At 24.4% G+C, this 24,380-nt stretch overlaps 1 protein-coding gene across 1 annotated transcript in view; it reads right to left on the reverse strand.

Moving 5' to 3' along the window:
• LOC127277765 (cell adhesion molecule DSCAML1-like) overlaps positions 1–22,443 on the reverse strand; it is a 92,265-nt gene extending 69,822 nt beyond the window's left edge. Inside the window, exon 1 of the mRNA XM_051299127.1 lies at positions 21,733–22,443. Within this exon, the coding sequence (XP_051155084.1) occupies positions 21,733–21,802 (70 nt within the window). The 5' untranslated portion in view covers positions 21,803–22,443. The remainder of the gene's footprint in view (positions 1–21,732) is intronic.
• Between the last annotated feature and the right edge of the window lie 1,937 nt (positions 22,444–24,380).

Below are 24,380 nucleotides of genomic sequence, written 5' to 3' on the forward strand. Positions count from 1 at the left end.
GGAAATAAATTAACAATTAATTAACAGTCCTAACGTTTCCTCTTAAATAAAAATGTGTCATAAATTCGATTTTTATGTTCGTTGCTCGTATTAAAAACAAATCCACCCCAAGTTCATAAATTTATTAAGTTATTTTTACGAAAAAAAAAAAAGAATTTTTAATGTTTCTCATTTCCCAGTGCAAATATCAGAATAATTATAATAGAAAGTTCGATAATCGTTATATTGGTGTCAAAACAATAATGATAATAAAATTGGTTTTTTTCGTCGCTATAATTTTTTTTTTAAATGACTCGAAGTGTATATCTAATTTTGCCTAATTTGTAATAACAATTTTCCTTTTTTTTTTTTTTTTTTGAAATTCGCTTTCTTCAAAATTAGTGAAAAGTCGTTCACTAATTTTTTTTCTACAATTTTACTATTTTAAATATTTCTTTCTTTACTATATTTTTAGTGGAAAATTACCTAAAAAAAAAAAGAAAATATTTTCATTACTTTGAATTAGTGCGCGATTTATTCATTTTTTTATATTATACGTTTTTAAATATTAAATTTAAGGAGCAAGTTTAACGATTCTATTTAATTTTATAAGATAATTTTGTTTACGAGAGTTTCTTCTTCTTTATTATTATTATTATTTAAATGTCGAGAGATACATTTAGCTGGGCAGTAGATTGAGTTTGGTTGCTGTGGTTTAAAAAAGTTTTACTACCTATGTCCAAGCCAGACAAAAAGTTTTACAGTAGTTTCTGACTAATCTAATTTGACATTTTTCCACTTAAAAAATGTGGTTGTAAAATATTTTTATTGTGTTAAAAATTCAATTCAATTTTTTCTCAAATTGCATTTCATAATATTTATGTACGTAAATAAATAATTGTTAGCACTATTAAGTAGAGGGAACGATTCAGTTAGTGAAAATTAATAATAATAATAATAATAATAATACAAACAACAAAAATAATAATAATAATAATAATAATAATAATAAATGTTTCCTAATTCTAATAGTTATCAAATTTATTTAGTAATTATTATAATTATTATAAATGTTTATTATAATTATTATTAATTGCACATATATTTAAACTTCTGTTTCGAAATTTGAATAATAATTGCATACACAGGAATAATTTATATACCTAGAAGCCAATTAACATTTTGTAAATATCTTCTAATTGATGTAATATAACTATTTTGTTCATCATCATCGTCATCATAATCATCATCATCATCATGATTTTGAATTATTTTGCAATTAATCGAAACTCAGATTAGTAATTACTAACACTCGATCTAAATTCCTATCGAATACTAATTTATTATATTATAACGATTCTGTATTATTATATAATTACTAAACTTAATATATTATAAAATTAAAATATTTTTTTATATCAAAAGATTTTTATATTTAAATATTTATGGTAATATTACATTATTATATTAATTATACATTGTCAATGTCATTTAATAAATAAATTAAAAGTTTTGCATGTAAATTGCATGAAATAAAAATTCTTTGTCTTATATGATCAATAATGAATCTAAAAAAAAAAATATGACAAGAAAAAAAAAATCATATCCAATATATATGATTGAACATTACTGACATTCTGTATGCGGACATACCGTGTGCATTATTGAAAATCAGCTTTAACTTTCAAGAGTGATTGCTTCGTCAAATTAAAAGTTAAGAGAAGTTTTGAAAAACGATTGGAAAGCTCATTAAATTCTGCATATTAAAATGAAGTATAGTTCAAAATAATTTCGTTTTAATCCCTTTCAAAAGTTTTATTTTACATATATATATATAAAAGGTAAATTAGTGAAAATTTCTATTACTTTTAAACCATTTTATATAATAAAATTTTAGTAAAAAATTATTACTAAATCAAATAGTACCTAATATTTACCAAATATTTAGTGGTTATTTCTACTAATTTTTAATTCTTTTTCCTTAAAACTTTAGTAAAAAATATTACTAAATAATAATAATAATTTACTAAAAATTTTCTGAAAATTTCTACTAATATTTAGTCATTTTTCAATACCGTAAAACGGGGTTATTACGCTCATTGCGGGTAAATTCGCTCACCCACTTTTATGCTTTATTTCAGCTTTTTAAATAAAGTTTAATACCTTTATTACCAGGTAAAAATGTTAAATTTGTTAACAGAAATACTAAATTTTAGTTTAAATCAAATTTAAAGCAAAAAAATGAGTGAGCTTTACCCGCACTGAGCGAAATAAACCCGTTTTACGGTACGATTTAAGTAAATTATTTATTTATTTGTTCAGTAATATTTTTTACTAAAGTTTTAAGGAAAAAGAATTAAAAATTAGTATAAATATCCACTAACTTTTAGGAAGATTTTACTATTTGATTTAGTGATATATTTTTACTAAAGTTTTTTTTTATAAAATAACTAAAAATTAGTAGAAATTTTCACTAATTTTTAGTAAATTATTATTATTCGTTCAGTAATATTATTTTTACTACAGTTTCAGTAAAATATTACTAAACAAATAATAATAATAACAATAATAATTAACTTAAAATTAGTGGAAATTTCTACTAATATTTAATCATTTTTCACTGAAATTTTTAGTAAAAAAAATATTACTAAACAAACAGTAATATTTTACTAAATAAAATCGATGAAAATTTTTACTAATTTTTTAGTGCTTTTTCACTGAAACTTTAGTAAAAAAAATATTAAATATTAATATTTTACTAAAAATTTCTAATAATATTTAGTCATTTTTCACTACAATCTTAATGAAAAAAATATTACTATTATTAATATTACTATATTTTACTAAAAAAAAAAATTGATAAAAATTTCTTATATCGCACAAAGAAAATTGGCAAAAATTACGATAATTTGAAATCTCATGGGGTATTTTTTATTTGAATTTTTTTTTTTTTTTAAAGAAATTGCATAACTCTATATAGCGATCTGCGATTTCGCCAAGTCGTAAAGATCGTTCCTTGCCGTTGGAACTTTATTTAGCGATTTATCGTGACTCACGGGAGCGTTAAATGTTTCTCGGTGCAACGAATATTTCATGCAGTCTCCTCCACTCCGTTACCCTCCGACCTTTCTTCCACCTCCAACTTCCTTCCGTTGTTCAGAGCGCGTTTTACGCGCGTGTCAAGAAAAATTACAGTTTGACAAAATTTGTCCAACAAAACGCGCTCTCAACTCAACTCCCCAACACAAAACTTCTCCCGGAAAGATCAAACGATGAAAGAATTTTCATGAGAGAGAGTAAGAGAGAAAAAAAAATTTTTTTTCACGCTTGTGACGCTATTTTTTTTTTAATTTTTACACGAATATTATATATATATATATACTATCGTCTAAGAAAAATGTTTTTAGTTTTTTTGGGGGGGAAAAAAATTCCATTTTTCTGAACATGGAAAATTTCTTTTTTTATTTGCACTTAATTTTTTTCAAATTTTAGTTTTTCTAAAATTAGGAGAATTTTCAGTTTTTTTCAATTTTTTTTGGGGGAAAAAAATTCAAATGTTTTTAAACTGGAAAAAAATTAAAAAGAAATTTGGCAATTATTCCTGCGTTTCAAAAATTAAATACTAAATGAAATTTGTTTTTTTATTTAATATAGTGTTAAGAATTGATCTAATTATTAGGGGAATATACTCAGGGTTGGACACTTCGCTTTTCTTAAAATAAGTACACTAGCGCCATCTATGCACGGACGTGGCGAAGTTTCTTGTAGTGAAACCTAACTTTATGTGGCATTACATTTTTGGAGGATCAAAAGTAACGTCTGCTGTGACGTCGGTGCATTTGTAGAAACGAAAAAAGTTTTGTGAGCGATGTGATTAAACATAAAAAATGAATAAAGAAAACAAGAAATCGGCAAAGTAAATTTATTGCATGTATTGTGGGGTTCATGATTGAAGAAAAAATGAAGTGAAAAATCGAATCGCAAAACATGTCTGGTTATGGTTAGCACAATTCGAAAATGTTACTTTTACTTAGGGTTGGACACTTTATACACTCAAGGTTGGACACTTTGTTAATTATGAATTTGACACAATTTATAAATAAATATACAAATAAACATTGACGGACACACAGCACATATTCTGCCAAAGATATTAGAAAAATAATAATAAATGAACTTAAAAATCGTTTTCAGTAACGTTATAAATAATATTAATTGTCAATTATAAATAATAATAATGTAAAAATGAAAAAATAAATATAAAAAACGTTTTCAGTAACGTTATAAATGTTATTTTTTTTTTATGCAACCCTGACTAGATTTTTTTTTAAATGATCAGAACTTTTTTAATTTTAGACCAATCAATTCACGATCTTCAACAAAAGTGTTCCTCTTTTGTTCATGTTTCTGACAATATAACTTAATTGACTAAATTTATTTTTTTAAAGAAGATTATAAACAAAGTCCAAAACGGTGTCCAACCCTGAGTATATTCCCCTATTATTTAATTTTTGTTATAAAACTGTATTTTTGTGGTTATAATATTGTAATAATTAAATTATACATTATTATAAATAAATTTTTATAAATAAATATAAAATGTTATAAAAATAAATAAATGTTTCAAAAAATAAAAGTAAAATAGAAAAATGAAAAAAAATACACACTACAACAATGCACATATTTTGAAAGCATAACAGAAAAACAATTTCACTGTTTAAAAAAAAAAAAAAGAAAAAATTGTCTTTTGTTATTCAGACGAAACGATTATTTACCACAATTAGCAGTTGGGGAAATGTCTTCATTTCTATACACCGAGAACAATGACTATCATTAACGTTGCAGAAAAATAAGTACCCACTTGCAAAATCAGGACGCGTAAAAAGCACGACAAAAAGTCGATCTTTCCATTTTCATGCTTTCTTCGATATTCTAGACAGTCATTGAATATATACAATATTCCCCCTTGCATATTGTAGTAACTATACTATAATATATATATATAATCTTTTTTTTCTATTTCCCTTTTTTTTGGGATATTATAACCCCCCCATGAAAATACTCGCCAGTCATCAAATTGCTTTTTTATATTGTCGGTTTTTTTTTTATTTCTATATTTATAGTAAATCAGTAAATGTTTTGCTGAAATTTATATTTAATTAAAAACTTAATTTTTCAAATTATTATTATTTTTTTATTATTCAACAATAAATAAATCATTGAGTGATCAAATTTTATGAATAAATAATTTTAAAAAAAGCTTCTCGGTCGAAACATTTAATTTATTATTAATTTAAAAAAAAAAGTTTATAAAAAGTGTCGAATTTTTTTTTTTAATTTAATAATAAATTGAATGTTTCAATGCAATAAATTTTTTAAAAAAAGTATAAAAATTTTATGTTGAAATTTTTTTTTCAAAATTAATAAAAAAATTGAATGTTTCGACCGAAAAGCATTTTTAAAATTATTTATTAAATCATTATTAATAATTATTGTAAAATTGTTTATTACTGGAAAAATTTTTTTTTGTTGATTAATTGTAAAGAATAATTATTATTTTTCGCTTATGCACAATATATGAGAATGATGGATGAAATGAAGTTTTTTTTTTTGATTTCTTATTCGATTAAAGGAGAGAAGTTTTTCACAACTAAAGGTCATCGATGTTTATCGAAGTAAATTAAAAATCATTATTCTTTTCAATACAATAAGAAACAGCCATCAACTATTTATCAAAACTGATTCATTTTTTTCTCGATTTAATTAAGTTTCCTTGATATCAGATTTAATTTTTTGTTAGTCAAAAATGACCTAAAAAAAAATTCAAAAATTTTCTTTAATAGTATCTTAAATTTATAATTTATGACATTTATTTTAAAAACAAAAATCAATAATAAATATTGTACATTAATTTTCTAAAAGAAATTTTTTTTTTTGTAAGATAAGATAAGCTTTCAGAAAGGGTAGTCGAAAGTACAAAGAGATATCATTTTAATAAAACTCAAATCAAGGAAATCTGATTAAAATCTTTATATATATAATCCTAGGGTAAATCAAGTTCTAACTACGATTAAAATAATTTCTAACACCTACACTAAATACCGTAGATATTAGATTAATTTTTTAAATTATATTTCTCATTATTTATATTTCGAAATTGAAAATGTCATTAAAAAAAAAAAAATGTAAAATTTTCTCAAAAAGGAAATAAAAAGTAAAGTGAATTTTTAACACTACTATATATAAGTGTCATTTTGCGTGACATAAAATGTTTACAGAAAAGAAAAATGATTAAAATTTTAGTATACATTTATTGCATATATATAAAGGTAAGAGTAAAATAAATATAAAATAGAATAGTAAAACACGGAAAAAGTAAATCAAGAATTTGTTAAATTCGTCCTGTCCTTTTGATTCGTATTCTGTCGGAAGTCTCGGGATTTGACTGACCCTGTTCTCGTAATTGAATCAATCGGTAAAATTCAATTGAATCCCAAAACCTTGGGATGTATATAGCGGATACGTCTCTGTCTGATTTGAAAACGAATAGAGATATATTAAACTATTAAAATAATTGCATCCTTGACATAAAATTTCATAAAAACTAGAAAATATATTTATTTAAAAACTGTTTTAATCTTCAAATTAAATAAAATTTTTCAAAAATTGGAAAAAAGGAATCGATTTTAAAAAAAATTAAAATTGCAATTTTTTTGTGAGGAAAATAATTATTTTTTTCATGACAAGCCAATATAATAATTAAGAGAAGAGGTTTTATAATATTTATTTTTTTTTTTATTTACAAAAGCCAAAAGTTTCATATAAATTATTAGAACAAAAACGTCAAAAACAAACGTGAACGGTTAATAATTTATTCTTTTTCAGAAGTTTCAATATTAATAATGTAAAAGTTTCCTAAAATTGTAGCAAAAAACTTTCTACACAACGACTATATAAACTTTTTCTAACATATATATATATATATATAGAGGGTTGACGTGCCTTGTTTTATTCTAATTTATATAGATACATATATTTTATATACAAGGGCCGTATGTTATTTTTGTCTTCTAGTTTCAGAAGTTAAAAAATAATGTGACAATAAAGTAGAATATAAAAAGTCTTCATATAAAAATATTATAAAGCTTTTCCGCTTTGAGAAAGTAAATTTTATTTCGTATCCCTTTTTTTAAATCTCGTTTATGTAATTATATTTCCACTTTCATTTTCACTTTCACATATTCTAATTTTCGCTCAAATATTCTTACTTTCACTTTCACTTTCAACTATTATAATTTTCCTTTATATTTCTACTTCTACATATTTTAATTTTAACTTATATGATATGAGTAAAAATTATAATTCGTGGAAGTGAAAGTGAAAATATAAGTGAAAACTACACTGAGAAAAAAATTTATTTGATTCAAATACTCGATTACTTGACTATTATCAAATAAATATTTATTTGTATCAAATAATTATCATTTGAGTCAATTAAATGGTATTTCTTTTAAATACAAAAATTATTGTTTCAAATACAATTTATTTAATTCAAATAAAAATTATTTGGCTCAAGTAAATATTTATTTGATAATACTCAAGTAATCGAGTATTTGAATCAAATAATTTTTTTTTTTCAGTGTATAATAAGTGAAAGAGAAAGTGAGAGTGGAAATATAAGTGGAAGTGAAAGTGAAAATTAAAAAATATGTGAAAGTGAAAGTAAAAGTGGAATATAAGAGAAAATTGGAATATTTTAAAGTGAAAGTGGAAATATGAGTGAAAATAAGAATATGTGAAAGCGAAAGTGGAATCACATAATCGACCCTTCGGTGTATATTATAAAATTCTATTGATAAAATTCACAATATTATAAATTTTATTATATAAAAGTTATTATATAATTAACATCTAATAGAGTCAATAAAAAAATTAAAAAAAAAAAAAAAAGAAGTTCGTTTAAAGAGTTTCTCTCGAGGTTCTCTTGTGTAAAAATTACACGCGGAGATTAAAAGACTTTGGATAAATTAATTCTTAAATTAACATTTCCCATTGTTGAAAGTTCTCAACTTTAACTTTTAACAAGGTAATTATTTATACTCTATCTAAAAAAGGCAGTTAAAATAACTACGGTATAACGTATCCTACATAAATCGTCGAGTTTAGAGTATAAAATTGAGTTACGAAAAATTTTATTCTCTTTTACTAAAAAAAAAAAAAAACTGAAATAAAATTGCTGAGCATATAATTTTCATTTTTAAATAAAAAAATCCAAAATTCTCAAATAAACAAATTATCAACTTTTTAAATAAATAAATATTTCTTTTGTATATTTTGAAAAAAAAAAATACCAAATAATATTTTAATAAAATTATTACAAAAAACCACAAATATTTATTAAAAATGGGAAAAAAATATTTTCATAAAATCTTTTAAGCTCTTTTGTATTAAAAAAAAAACGAGAATTCTCTTGTTTATTCAGATGAATATCTTTATATGAAAATAAAAAAATAATTTATGAGCGGATTATTTTTCTTATAAAGAGATTTTTTGTTCGTTGCAAAAATATTTTTCTCTTTATATGAAACTCAAAGATTTTTCTCATTTATATTATATTTTCTATATACTACGTGTATATATGTGTATAAAAGATAAAAAAAAAAAAAGATCTTGATGATTATTCCTGACATTACAATTCAAAATTAAGCCTCGTGTCAAATGTGAAAGAAAGCCACATAGTTAAATTTTGAAGCTTGACAAATGTGAGTATTTTGTCATTTGTTTTTATTCCCCTCTCTCTTTGTCAGACGCTCAATTGATCGAATCTAAAGAGACGGGGTTGTTTCAGCTGCGAAGCTAAAATAAGTCTTCGTTAAATCAGAACAGCAAAGGAGGGTCACGTAAGAGAAAAAAAGAAGAAATATATATATATATATATATATATATATATATATATAGGTACTATATATCGCTCACTTCTACTATCCGTCCTTCCGCTTCTCATGTCAAAAATCCCTGCAGCCATCCAATCGACTTAGCAAAGTGTCGAAGAGAGATTTTATGAAAAGGGTCTATACCAGTAGACGCGGTTTAACGCCTTTTTCACACCTGATGCTCTGATGCCAACATTCTCAGTTGATTGGATATTCTCTTCTAATTATGAAAGTTAGTATATCTTTTTTTTTTAAATTTATTTTTGACATCTCTATAGATGATGATAATTAATCACTATAGAGGGACGCATGAATTATATTCCCCCACATTGAACTTTTTGCGATGTTGAATTAAAAATTATTTAAGAAAATTTTAAAAATTAGATTTTATATTCAACCGAATTTTTATAGAAAACAATTTTTATTTATGAATTTTTATTTAGCCAAACTTATACTCTTTTACTTTTATTGTTTACGCAAGTAAATGAGGTGTGAATGTGCCATAAGGCTATCAAAGCTTTTCACTTGTTATCGACCAATGATCAGCGTTTTTGGTTGCAGTATCTGCGCGCGCATATTCAGTCGATTGTAATCAGCTGTTTGACAAGGATCGTCAAAATCAAAAATTGGTTTTTATACAAAATAAAATATAAAAAAGGTGAATTTTATTAAAACACTTATTCTGAAAATTCATGTATGGAAACAGGATAATGTGAAAAAATAATTTTAAAAAGCGTCGACTTTGCTAAAATATCAATATGCTATAGGGTGAAGAATACGAGTCGTCGTGTTAAGTTAGAAATCACAGGATATCTAACTTTGCAGAATTACGCAACGAATTTGATTGTAAGTATAAAATAATATTATATTAAATTATGAAGTAAAAATTAATTAATTGAACGCAAAACTTATTTTCGGGTGTTGATAATGAAAAATTGGATATTTACGACAAACAAATATGAAGGACCCACAAATATACTTCAAAATATTAAATCGTAAAATGTTCATAACATTTTTTGAAAAACAAAAGAATTCTTTTGAATGACTACAGATTGTTTATTCAACTTAAATTATTGAACAAATATCAACCGAGACTTGTATGGATGAAAAATTTTTATTGTTTTAAAAGAAATGATTACTGCAATTTATGTATGGAGACTTTGAACGAAAAGAATTATATTTTGCATATTTTAATAGAATGTAGGGAACTAATAGAAGAACGAAAAAATTTTATAAAAAATTCTGACGATTTAAGTGAGCTGAGTGTGATACATGGTTGAAAATTTTAAATTACCCGGATTCTAACTTGGCTAGAAGAGTAGCAAAATTTTTATTAAAAATTATTAAATAAAGAATTATCATTGTGATTGTGTATTGTATGATTGTATATTCTATAGTATTTGTTGTGTTATATCATTATAAATCACATTGTATAATATTGTATTTCAAGCTCCTTTGTATGGATTATTGATAATCCTTAGACAAATAAATAATAGATAGATTGGTAGATTTTTAAAGCGTCAACAAAACTTTTCACAATATATTTAGAACCAAAGAAAAAAAATTAAATTTTCAAAAAAATTACTACAAATTTTCTTTTTTTTTAATTTTTAAAGAACTTTGTGATATTTCATTATTAAAAAATAGCAAATAGTTCAATCAATAAGTTTTTAAGCTATCTAAAACTTTGTTATAAAATATTAAAATCAAAATAAAAAATTTTGAAACCTCATTAAAACTCTGGTAGATGAGCTCGTGCAAAAGTTCACAAATAGGTCAATCTGGGCGTTTTTAATGCAACTAGAATTTGTCAATAATATTTTAGAAACAAAAAAAATTGCAAAACTAAATTTTTTCAAAAATCAGAATTTCCAAATTTTCAATTTTCAAAATATCATAGTAACTGTAATATTTAATTAAAAATGGTTCTAAAATGGGTCAATTAATGTGGTTTTGAGGTGACCGGAACTTCGTTGAAATCTATATTCAGAATCAATATTTAAATTTGAAGTGGAAATTTTCCAAAAAGACACTTTTAATTTTTCAAATGTCGCAGTAACTCTGTAATATTAAATTATAAAAATTTTGTAAATAGGTCAAAATTCCATTTCACAAAATCTGACCTAATATTAAATAAAATTTTTAAAAAATTGAAAATAATATTACTTTCTGCGTGTTTACGGCTTCGAAAAATTTTTCCATAATAGAACCAATAAAAAAAATTTCAAATTCAATTTTCCAAAAGAAAATTTTATTCCCTTATTAACTCTGATGACGATTGTCGTATTTTACAAAAAAACATTATTAGCTTACTTCAATGGTGTAATAAAAATAAACTTGATCTAAACCCGTCTAAATGTTGCGTTGTAACTATAGCCAATTTTAATGTCTTTCTTTTTGATTATGAAGCTTCTGATAGTTTGATCCCTAGGTAAAATATTATTCGTGATTTAGATATTACTTTCTCATCCAATCTGCTTTTTTCTAACCATATTTTAATTCTTTTATTTAACACGATAGTTAGATCTAAAATCGAATATTTAGCATTACATTGCGACCCGTCTATGATAAGGATATTTTAATGTTTGAAAGTTTACAAAAACGATTTTCAAAATATTGTGACTTTTGTAAATATAATTTTTATCCGCCTAGAGGGTCCGATTGAGCTTTGTATCAGATTTAACGTTTTTACATTAAAAGAAAGACGAACAATCGCCAAATGTAAATTTATATATGCTTTATTAAATTATAATATTGATTGTTCTGAATTACTTAATCTAATTAATTTGAGAGTATCTCGCATAACTAGTAGAAAGTGGTTCTCTTTTAATTTACCAATGCGTACTTCATCTATAGGTTTTATTTTACCAATGTACGTCATGTGCAATGAATTGAATGTGATTTGTAATAATGCACAATCAGAAACTTTTTCAACACAAATATTAGCGTCTTTACTAAATTTATTGTCGCCTACATCTTATAGAAAAGATAGGATCACTTTTTTTGCGTTTCGTTTAATCATTTATTTTTTTTTCTATAAATTATTTCTTTTTTATTTCTACATTAACTAATCTTTTCTTTTACAAATTATAAGTTTTTTATTTTTTCTTAAATTCATAAATTTAATGTAAACATATTTAGTGCCAATAATGGTATTCTTTGGTAGGGGAATAGTGTCAGGGTTGGACACTTGGCTTTTTTTAAATAAGAACACTAGCGCCACCTGTGTGCGTACGTGACGAATCTTCTAGTAGTGTAACCTAACTTTTTGTGGCATTACATTTTTGGAGAATCAAAAGTAGCGTCTCCTGTGACTTCGGTGCAATCGAAGAGACAAAAAAAGTTTTGTTTGACTTGTGAATAAACCTAAAAAATGTGTTAAAAAAAGCAAGAATTCGGCAAGGTAAGCTTATTGAATGTATTGTGGGGTACATAATTTAAAAAGAAAAAAACTGAAAAATCGAATCGCGACACATGTCTGGTTATGGTTAGCACAATTCGAAAATGATGCTTCTAGTTAGGATTGGACACTTTATACAGTTAGGGTTGGACACCCATATTAATTATGAATTTGACACAATTTATAAATAAATATACAAATAAATTTTATTTTATTGATATTTCAGTGCAAAATTGTGCCAAAGATATTAGAAAAATAATACTTAAATTGTATAAATTTTGTTCATCATTTCATTGAGTTATTTGGAACAATAAAGCGTTATTTTTTGTAATTTGAGTTCATTCCTTTTTTAAACCCATGAAGTTTTACAATTTGTAAACAATAAGTAAAGATAAACATGAAAAAATAAGAATAAAAAACATTACAATTGTTATTTTACGTTTTTACCAATAATGCGTTTCGATTTTCAAAAAGTGTCCAACCCTCACTGAAAAGTCCAACCCTGACTAGATTTTTTTTTTTTAAATGTTTATAACTTTTTTAATTTTGGACCAATCAATTTACGGTCCACAGCAAAAGTGTTCCTCTTTTGTAGATCTTTCCACCCATATACCACAATTGACTGAATTTATCTAAACAAAATATTTATAAACAAAAAACGAAAACTGTGTCCAACCCTGACACTATTCCCCTACAAATAAAAAAGGGACTTTTTTTAAAAAAAATTAATTTTTCAAAACATTATTAAGTAAATCTAATATTAATTTAAATAGTCATCATAAAAAGTAAACTGCGGCGTTCAGTACTCAATATAAAAGTTTTCAATTTTAATATTCTGAAATTTATCCTTTAAGCTTGATCTATATTAATTGAAATCCTAATTATAAATTTTAATTTAGCAAATTTCAGATTTGTATATATAATTATATATAATTAATTTGTAACATTACACAGGAAAATACTGTTTTAATATAAATGGTATTAAAAATAATAAGTTACCTAAATAAAGTAGATTAAAATGTAATTTCATTATTAATAATAACCAATTTTAAACAGAATTTTCATTTAATTATCATTGCACAAATATATATGTGAGTGAAATAAACTTCTTCCTCAATCAGTGCAAAAATGCAAAAAAATTCCTTTAGATTTTTAGTTACTTAATTCTCATATAATTTCACGGATTTCAAATCGTGAAAAGTGGGTCACTGAAAATAAGTACACGAAGAGAAATTTATTAATCAATTTTACTCTCGAGAATAGAAAGAGAGAGAGAGAGAGAAAATAGTAAAAAAAATGAAAGAAAAAAAAACGGGGGAGAGAGAGAGGGAAAGAAAGAGATTAATAATGAATCTAATAAAGAAATAAAAAAAAAGTTGTGAATGGCATCGTTTGCTTCAAGATAGAGCCTAATCATTTTGATGTTGGAGTTAACGCAGCAGGAGTAGTTAGTGTGTTAGCTCTAATGAGATAATTAAGTTTAGTTGCCGTCTAACTGATTCACGAAAGCATAAAAATGTCAAGTCATTTTCTTTTTTTTTTTTTAAACAACCCTTCATGAAAATGTGCTTACAAGTGTAATTTCAAAAATTTAAAGAAGCATAAAATATTTAATGCCAAAAAATATATCGATAAACATACACTGAAAAAAAATTTTATTTGATTCAAATATAATCCGTTACTTGATTGTTATCAAATAAATTGATTTATTTGTTTCAAATAATTATTAAGTTGATTATTCTAAATTTGCATTTTATTCTTATAGTAATAATAATTAAAAAGAGGTAATTATTTCAATAAAGCACTTTAAGTTAGTATATCAATTCTCGAATTTGATTTTAACTCCATTCGAAGTAACTTGGATAAAGTTGATGATGAAATTACAGAATTATTATATAGTTTCAAAGCCAAGAGAGAGAGAGAAGAAGAGAGAATGATGTAGAGTTCAATGCTTGTCAGGAAAGCTTTCCGCACTGATTTAAGATTGACATTTTTCTATATCAAAAAAAAAAAAAATATATAGTTACTTTGCTGCCAACAAATATAATGATTGATTTGTCAAAACTTATTGTGTATTACAAGGAATAAAAATTGTTGAAGGTGACTTGCAGGAATTTTCTGCAATTTATTACATACACTGAAGTTGAAAATTAAATTAATAACGATCATTAATATTGAACCGTTAAAATTACATTTTTATTTCCCCATAAACATTTTTATTGTTTTTTTTTAAATTTTTAATTTAATTTTTAAAAATTTAAGTTTTTATAAACAATTTTTTTTAATTCATTACATTTTTTAAAAATAAAACATTAATTAATTATTTTTTCAAAATAATTCTAAATTTGAATTAGTAAAAATTTAAACTATAATTTGAATTAGTGACTAACTTTTTTTGCTTTTGAATTAGTTTAAATTTTTACTAATTCCGATTTAGAAGTAAATAAGTAATAATAAATAAATAAGTAGGTAAATAAAAATATTGTGCGAAATTAATTTTCAATTAAAAATCACTATTAGATATATAAATAATATTAGAAAATAAAAAAATATTTTTTGATTTTTATAAAATTTCTACGGAGATTTATAGTGTTTTAATGGGTTAATATATAACTATACTTGTGCAATATAAAAATTTTCATTACTACGTCAACTGTTGATTTAGTAATGTGAATGTTAATAAAACAAGTGGTAAAATCCGTTTATTTGCAGCTATATTATTTTATTATTACGTTAAATATCCAACAAAGATGATAAAATCCGAATTGTATATGAACTTGTTTTATTAGTACATTTTTATTCTGTTTTTTTTTAAACCAATATTTTATTAAACAAATATATAGTAAAAGACATTTAAAATTTAATTTTAATAAATTTTTTTAAAAGTAACGTTTATTCCTCTACTTTTTTTTCTGCAAAGATTTTTTAATATATTATCTAATTATGAGTTTTAATCTAAAAATAAATTTTGAAATTATTTGCATCGTGGCTCATTTTTTTTTTAGACGAAAAATTCAATAAACCTTTCGATCGTGTTTTGGACAATTTCACTTAGCTTTCAAATTCATCGGATTAAACACTTTCTAAAGTTAAAGCCGCAATTTTCAATATAACTCTCGCGATATAGGTGCGCTCTCGTTACTAAAATGACGTTAGAGTAAATGTTGTGACAAAAATTGCTGACAATTATTTTTTGAAAAGTTTTCATTTTCAGTGTAACTTTTAATTGCAAAAAAAAAACTACTTTTTAAGTCATTTGAAAAAAAATTTTTTGTAAAATTTTTGTATAACTTTTTTTTACAAAAATTAAACAAAAGAAAAATTTAATATTTTTTAAAAATATTGACTTTTTTTAAATAAATTAAATTTTTTTAAATATCACTTTTAATAATGAAAGGAATTTTTTTTCAATTTTCCAATTCAATTTAAAATGAAATAAAATTCTCGCGCACCAATGAATTTCTCATTCTTTTTTTTTTTTTTGCTCGGTGAAATTGAGGCAGAACACCAAAGTGTGAAAACGTCACTTTACGAGAATAGTGAAATTCCACACTTATTCGCAATATATTCATAAATATTTGATTTACTGTTTTCTTTTATATGCGAAAAGGAAAAATTTCTTTTTTTTTCTTCAATATCTTAAAATCATATGCATCAAAATTGATTGTAAATTTGGTTTTACTTTTAAATTTCTTAAAGTAAATTAAATAAATTACAATTTATTAAAAAATAATTAATCTAAATTAATTTTAAATAAAAAATTTTCAACAAAAAAATTCTATATAAAATGTTATAAAATTTTTTTTTAAATATAAAATTTTCTTTTTTACTATCTGGAGCTTTCTGACATACATATAAAATAAAAAAAAATGTTACACAAGTGTATGTAGAAAAAATTTACAAAAATTTTATATGAAATTTTACACTTGATATAAAATTTTAGATAAACTTAAAAAAAATTTTACACAAAATTTTCTATGAAACCTTCCAAGTGAATAAAAAAACGGTATTTATAAAAAAAAATTTCCTTTTTTAAAAAAAAGTTGTATTTTCTTTCTATTTATTTAAAAATAAATTTTTAATTTAAAAAAAAATTTGAACAATTTTTGTTGGTTCTATTTGGAAAATTTGAAATCTTTTTGAAAAATAAAATGTAGAGTAAACTATATTATCTGTTTACTAAATGTTTGTATAATTGAAATTACAAAAGATATTTGTACACCTATTATTATGAGGAGAAAATGTTTGCTCTATTAATATTTTATAAGTACGATACTCGTCCTCTTTTTTTTTATGAATAATCGGTTCATGTATCTTGATTCATATTCTGATTCAAAATTTGATTGATATGAAACTCTATCTGTATCATTTTCCTATACCGAGATAACATCCACATAGCTCTGAAGGCTTTGAAATCCATCACTTGGAAACTTTATCGTTCTCATAAACTACGTCATTTACAGATATCATCTTTCGTTCAAGTTGATATCGTCGTCGTCGTCCTCGTCCTCGTCTTCGTTGTTTGTCGTCTTTGAAAACTTTCATCATTTAATTTTCTTTTCAAAAATTATATTGGAAAAATTTATGTTTTTTAAATTTAGTCACAAACAGCAAAAACTTTTTATTTTATCATAAATAAACATTATTTGTAAAACTATATTATAAAACCAAAATTATTTACAAAATACTTTTGAAAACATCGACTTTTTTAAAAAAAAATTTTCAAAACTTTTATTTACTTATTATTTATTTACTCCAACTTGGAATTGTGTAAAATGTTGAAAATTTTAACCAAAATGTCTCACTTTCTATTATTATAATAAGGGTTTGAAAATTTTTCACAATGGAACAATTTCTTAAAATTTTATAAGATCAAAAAAAAAATTGCTTTTAAAAATTAAATTATTCATATTTAAATTTCAAATCTTTTTTTCTCCATTTTATATCATTGAAAAAGATTCTAAAAATTTTTGACTACATTTTTAAAATATAGAATTGAAGGAACACTTTTTCAAAATTTTAAAGAAAATCGATGCTAAAAATTAAATTATTCAAATTCAAATTTCAACCCAAATGTCACGTTATTCCCAGTGTTGCAAAATATTCCGAAAATTTTTACCACGATTGGTGTATACATAATGAAGCGGAATTCTTAAAAAAAAAAAAAAAAAAAAAAAAATTGAAAAAATTTATTTAAAAAAAAATCTATTGTAAAAATTGAATTATTCAGATGTAAATTTCTATCTAAATATATCTCGTTTTCTAGCATTGTGCAAAGATATTCAAATTTTTTTTATGACAACCCAAAGTATACTTGAAAAAAGATTTTGTCAAAAATTTTGTAGAAAATTTGAAAAAAAACTGAATCTTAAAATTAAGTTATTCTGATACAAATTTCAGCTTAAATATTATATATTTTATTATTTTTAAATATTGTGAATTTGAAACTTTTACTAATATTTGAAGAATATTTAAAGGAATATTTTTTTTTCTCAAATTTTTGAAGAAAAAACGTTTTAACTAACTTTTTAATTGAATGAGGATTGAAGCTATAGAAATGTAGTTATTAGAGTGGTTTAAATTTTAGCCTTACAGGAAAAACAAATATTTACCTAGAACTTCGAAAGGTTTCACTAAAATAGCAAAACTTTTTAATTCTTTCAATTAAATTTTTCTCTATTCTAGTGAAAACCTTTCGCTGTTTTAGATAAAATTTTTTGTATTTGAGGAAACATTTTCTTCAAAATTTGAAGGAAATTTAAAGAAAATCATATCTTGAAATTCAGTTATTAACGGTTCAAATTTCAACCTAAATATCTCGTTTTCTAGCAGTGATGAAATTATTAAAATTCTTACCATATTTTATATAAAAAGGAACATTTTTTCGAAAATTTGAAGAAATTTTTTTTTTAGAATTTCGTAAGATTTAGTTTTTTTTAGGTTTAGTTCAGGAAACAAATTTCTCTTGAAGAAAATCTCAATCTTTTGAAAGTTAAATTATTATTTATCGTTTTTTAAATTTTAATCCAAATATCTCCTGCTTCAGAATTGCGAAAGGTTTTTATGAAATTTTCATCACATTTGAACTGTACTTGAAGAAACATTTCACCAGAAATTTTTGGAAGAAAATCAATTCTACATTAGGTAAAAAATTTTCTGGACTTAATGGCAACCAGAGTTGGGGGTAAAATTTTTGAAGTTAAAAAATCAAATGCAAAAGTTAATTATAACATTAGATTAACTCTTTTAGCATTAACTCCTCAGGCATAAAATTAACTCCCTTATAGCATCAACTCCAAAAGGATGGGGACTTTTATAGAGTCCCGTTGGGAGTTATAATTTAACTTCCTCTTTTTAACTGAGTGTAAAAAAATTGATATTGAAATTCTCAAGTTGGTTGTACAATATAAAAATTGTTACGAAAAATTTTGTCTCAAAATAATAGTGATTCAAATTTTTCTAGATTTTATAATTTTTATCGCATCTTCCTTAAAAAATTTTGAAGAAGATTTAAAGAATATTTTTTCAGAAACAATAACTGAAGAAGGTCCTTAAAGAAGCATTAGTTTCCGTGAGATTTGTAAGAGTACTATTAGAATGCTTTTATCAACTTGAAAGTTACTAAAATGTTTCAATTGGCTTTTTTCCCCGTCTTTTTTTTTTTAATCTATCATCTTAAAAATTCTTATGCATCTTTTAAGATGATATATTCTAGGTGGAAAAAATATCGATAATTTTCGCCGAGTGACCATCGATAGTCAAATTATTGAAAAAAAATGTGATAATTTTTCTATGAGCGACTACTGAAAAATGAGGAAGAAAAATTTATTTTTTCGACATGATTTTTGTAATCATATGACTTATTATATTGTTAATTGTTTATTGTTATTTATTTATTGTTTAAAATAATAATACCCGTTTACTTGTTAAAAAATAATTATTTAATATTATTATTATTGTTATTATAAAATTGTTACGTATTATTAAATTTATTAATAACTAAAAAAAGGTTACTACTGAAAAAATTTGAGTATCAACATTTGAAATTTTAAATTTAAAAATAAACACGAATTTTGTACTCTCTAAATCTGAATTAGTAAAAATGTTTACTAATTTGAATTAGTGACTCACTTTTTGCTTCTGAATTAGTAAAATTTTACTAACAATTAGTAAAATTTAACTAATTCAGAAGCAAAAAGTGAGTCACTAATTCAGATTTAGAGAGTAGGTACTCTTCATCCAGAAAAAAGATTTCTTTGATTTAAAGGAAACAATTTCTTTGATTTGTTTTCTTTTATTTAAAATAAAATTTTCTTTGAAAATATGGTCAAAGAAAAATTTGTTTAAATTAAATAAAAAATTTCTTTGAAATGAAGATAATTTTTTTTTCATAAAAAATAATTTGTTTGAAAAAAATAAATTTTTTTTGGTAACATAGAAAAATTTGCCAAAGAAATTGATTTCTTTAAATCAAAGAAATCTTTTTCTATGTATCTAAATCTGAATTAGTCACTTTTGACTGACTCAACTACGCGGATTCATTGAGTAAATGAATTAGTAACCGTTTTGACTAATTTTTAGTCAAAAATTACTCATTTTTAGTAGAAAATAACGATTTTTTAATCAAAAATGACTGACTGTTATTTAAAAAAACTACTAATTAATTTAGTAGGGTTACTATTTCAATTAGTAAACTTTAGTAAATGACTTAGTAGTTTTTTACTATAAATTAGTCATTTTTGACTAAAAACTAGTCATTATTAGTAGAATTTTAGTAGAAAATTACTAATTTACAGTCAAAAATTACTGATTGTTAGTAGAAAACTACTGATTTATTTAGTAAACCTACTAATTTCAATTAGGTAAACTTTAATAAACAAATTAGTAATTTTCTACTATTAATTAGTAATTTTTGACTAAAAATTAGTCAATAGTAGAATTTTAATAGAAAATTACTAATTCTTAGTCAAAAATAACTGATTGTCATTAAAAAAATTACTAATTTGTTTATTAAAGTTTACTAATTTGAAATTAGTAGCCTTATTAAATAAATTAGTAGTTTTCTACTAACAATCAGTCATTGTTGATTACAAATTAGTCATTTTCTACTAAAATTCTACTAATCACTTATTTTTAGTCAAAAATGACTAATTTTTAGTTAAAAAATGACTAATTTTTAGTTAAAAAATGACTAATTGATAGTAAAAAAAACTACTAATTCATTTACTAGAGTTTACTATCTGAAATAGTAGCCTTACTAAATAAATTAATAGTTTTCATTAACTATCAGTCATTTTTGACTATAGATTAGTCATTTTCTACTAAAAATTAGTAATTTTTGACTATAGATTAGTCATTTTCTACTAATAATTAGTAATTTTTGACTATAGATTAGTCATTTTCTACTAAAAATTAGTAATTTTTGACTATAAATTAGTCATTTTCTACTAAAAATTAGTGATTTTTGACTAAAAATTAGTCAAAACTGTTACTAATTCATTAACTGAACGTATCGGCGCAGTTTAGTTAGTCAAAAGTGACTAATTCAGATTTAGATATAGTAATAATAAATATCGATAATCACTCGGCGAAAATTATCGTTAATTTTTTCACCTAAGAATTCGATAGTTTGTCTTCAACTTTTTAATTTCCAAAAAAACATTTTTGTAGCTTTTTTTTTTTTTTTAATAAGTTGGTTAATTTTCACTATATGTAGAACTATATATATACATGCATATTACACTTTATGAATGGCACAAATATAGCCCTTCATCTTTCGTCTCAGGAAATCGTTAATCCCCTCATTGAAATTTGTCAGTATATAGGAAATCTTGAGCGGAAGATGTATTGCAGCTGTATTTTCCAAGTGAGTTTTGTACAATATATATATATGTATATAGTTCACCCGGTATCTTCGTTTTTAAGGAGAGACTTTTGGTAAATCGCAAGAGTGATTCATGGGTTATATACGAGTGCTTGAGATACTTGCAAAGCAGTAGTAAAGAAATTTTTTCGAGTGGAGTTTGCAGAACACCTCACGAAAAGGAGTCTTTGGTTGTTTGCTCACACTCTTCTTTTTTTTTCTTCTTCTTCTTCTTATTCTTTTTATTCCCCTCTTTTTTTCGATCGACAGATCCGGATAAACGTCTCCCCACTTTGAATAAAGAGAAAACCGATTCAAGTGCTTGATATATATGCATTATACAATACCCTCAAGTGCCCACACAGCTGACCCGGCGAGAGAAAGAAAGAGAGAGATTTGTTTTAATAACCTCTTTTCCTAAATCCACTGGTTTTGAAAAAAAACTTTTAGTAATGATTTTTTCACTTTTAATTATAATTAAAAAAAAAATCACAAATCACTTTTTTTGGAAAAAAATAAAAACACAATTCACAGATTTTTTTTTTTTAATCGCTTACCAGATATGCCCAAAAGTATCCAGAAAACGAGGCACAGAACGTAGTAGTTGATAAAAGAGGATGTCCTCATGGTGAGAAGGTCGACCACGACGACGTGTTGGACAAGGATGACATTTCAATATAGATATATATGTATATTGTTAAATCACACCCTTTCTTTAATTTTTTTCATAATTATTTCCTTTTATTTATATAATAATTTTGTAGGTTACTTTTATTTCTCTCGTTTTTTTTTTTTTGTTGGACGGGACCTCGTGCATCCCGGAACATGTGCTCGCGATCACGTTCCGGCTTCTTAACCGGTCACATAATCGCGACTTGTTTTTTTTCTTCTTCTCTTGTTTCTCTTCAGTATTTTGTCTATCCTTTTTTTTTTATTACTTATTTATTATTTTGGTTGACAATAAAGAAGGAGAGGGGGAAAAAAAAAATTTATTAAAAAAAAAAAATTTATTTTCAAATTTTTTTTTGATAACGCGCGCGTTATTTTTTTTTACTCGGTTTTTTATTATTATTATTTTTTCGCACTTCCCTTCACCATAGAGAGAGAGAGAGAGAAAGAGAGAGAGCGTACTGATTTCGCGGCGAACGGCAACTTAATTGCTTGAGTCTCTCGCGAGCGTAACGAGATTTCAGGGGGAGTGCTCGGCGTCGCGACGACCCGGGCGAAGCTCTATGAACCCTGGTGCCGGGCTCCTGTGGCACTGTCCGCGCCCGCCCGGGATCCGCGCAAGCGTTCTCCTACTTTACGATCCTCTCACAGTTTCTCTGCTTTCCCACCCTTTCTCTCTCTCTCTCTCTCTCTCTCTCTTGCTCTCTTACTATCTCTCTCCCTCATTTTCTGTCTCTCTCTCTCTCTCCCTCACTTTCTGTATTTATCTTATTCTTTTGAGAGAGAGAGAGAGAGAGAGAGAGAGAGAGCGAAAACGTTAGTAGGAGAGAGAAAGATAGGGATGAAGAGAGAGACACTCTCTCTCTCACTCTCTTTGCTTAGTTTGCCTTCTCAGTCGCACCGTTGCTCCTATTATTTGTTTATCTCATGAATTAGTACTTTCAACCCCGATTGATTGAACTCTGCACTTTATAAGACGTTTTTCAATCACCTGCGAAGGATGCCATACCGTATTCCTTTTGCGCCTTCTGGTATACACAAAGACCATTGACTCACCTTTATTCTTCATCTCTCTTTCTCTCTCTCTCTTCTTGCTTTCACTTTGTATTATTGCAATTATAATCAAAGTCCTACAATTTATCAACTTTTCAACAAGTATTTCAATTTAACTTTGAATTAAATAAAATACTCGTTATATAGTAAAAAAAAAAAAACAATGGGGGTTTTGCGGGTAAAACTTTCCTGAATTGAATATTACAATATTGTATATATATTTGACTATGGAAATGATTACCTTAATCATTAATTAAATCGAAAGCATGAATTTTTTTTAAGGTTATGTGTTCGTATTTAATGTGTTTTGACCTAATTTTAAAAACACTGGAAAAAAAAATTATTCTAAAATGAAATAAGTTTGTTCATTCTATGTTATTATTTGTAAAATTAATAAAGAAATCACTAAGAAGGAAAAAAAATGAATTATATAATAAACTACGATTTCAAATTTTCGCGGCAAATAAAAATATCGTACATTGAAAACGTGGCTTAAAGTAATTCGGGAAATTGGGTTGATTTCCATTCTTGTACCCACTCGCCACACTTGCAAAAAGTAGTATCTTATTTTAAGATGTTTTGGTCGTCTTTTTAAAATATTTTTTTACAACTTGCTTCTAAGTTATACCAAAAATATCTTAAAATCCATTAGTTTCTTAAGATATAAGAATATGAATAGGAAGATATACTATTGGTAACTTGCTTTCAATGTGTCTTATATAATAAGATACTTTTTTTTTGCAGTGCATTTGTCATAATTCTCATCAACTACCGCACCTTGCTCTAGTGAAAATTTTTGTAACTTTTAATTTTAACAATAAAGTCACTAAATTTTCACTAGAGCAGGGTTGCGGTAGTTGATGAAAATTATGGTAAATTGGAATTTTGGCGAGTTAGGACAAGGCAAACAACGTTTTTCATATAAAATTTTAATGCAATTGTAATATGTGCCATATAACCTAAAAAATTATATCGAGAGAAATATAATTTTTGACTTTGTGTTTTTTTTTGAGGCTATTTTGGGTCAAATTTGGATGTTTTTTGAGGTTATTTCAAAATCCTGACGAGATGTGTGCCATTGTAATAAATAATAAATGTAAGTTTCATTTTAATATCAGTAGTTAAAAACAGTTACAGTCAGACAAAACCCGTGTAGAAATGTCCCTAAGCTTGCTGAGATCCCGTTTGAATTCTAAAAAGGCAATTCAAAACTAGAAAAATCTGATTAAGCCCTTACTAAATTCTAGCCAGAAATACCTCGAATTGGACTTAGATTATTTTTCGATATTTTCTTTATTTAAAATAAGAATTTAATTATGTTCAATAAGGGACACAAATATTTTTAAAATGTTCGTTTTAGAAATATGTAATTATAAAAAGAATAAATATTAATAATAATAAATTATAATAATAAAATTATTAAATAAATTAAATTTATTAATAAATACCACCGAGTGATAGAATCAAAATAATATTATTAATA

This window comes from Leptopilina boulardi, unplaced genomic scaffold, assembly GCF_019393585.1.
Source record: "Leptopilina boulardi isolate dan_hultmark-lab unplaced genomic scaffold, ZJU_Lbou_2.1 LbouV2_179, whole genome shotgun sequence".
NCBI lineage: Eukaryota > Metazoa > Arthropoda > Insecta > Hymenoptera > Figitidae > Leptopilina > Leptopilina boulardi.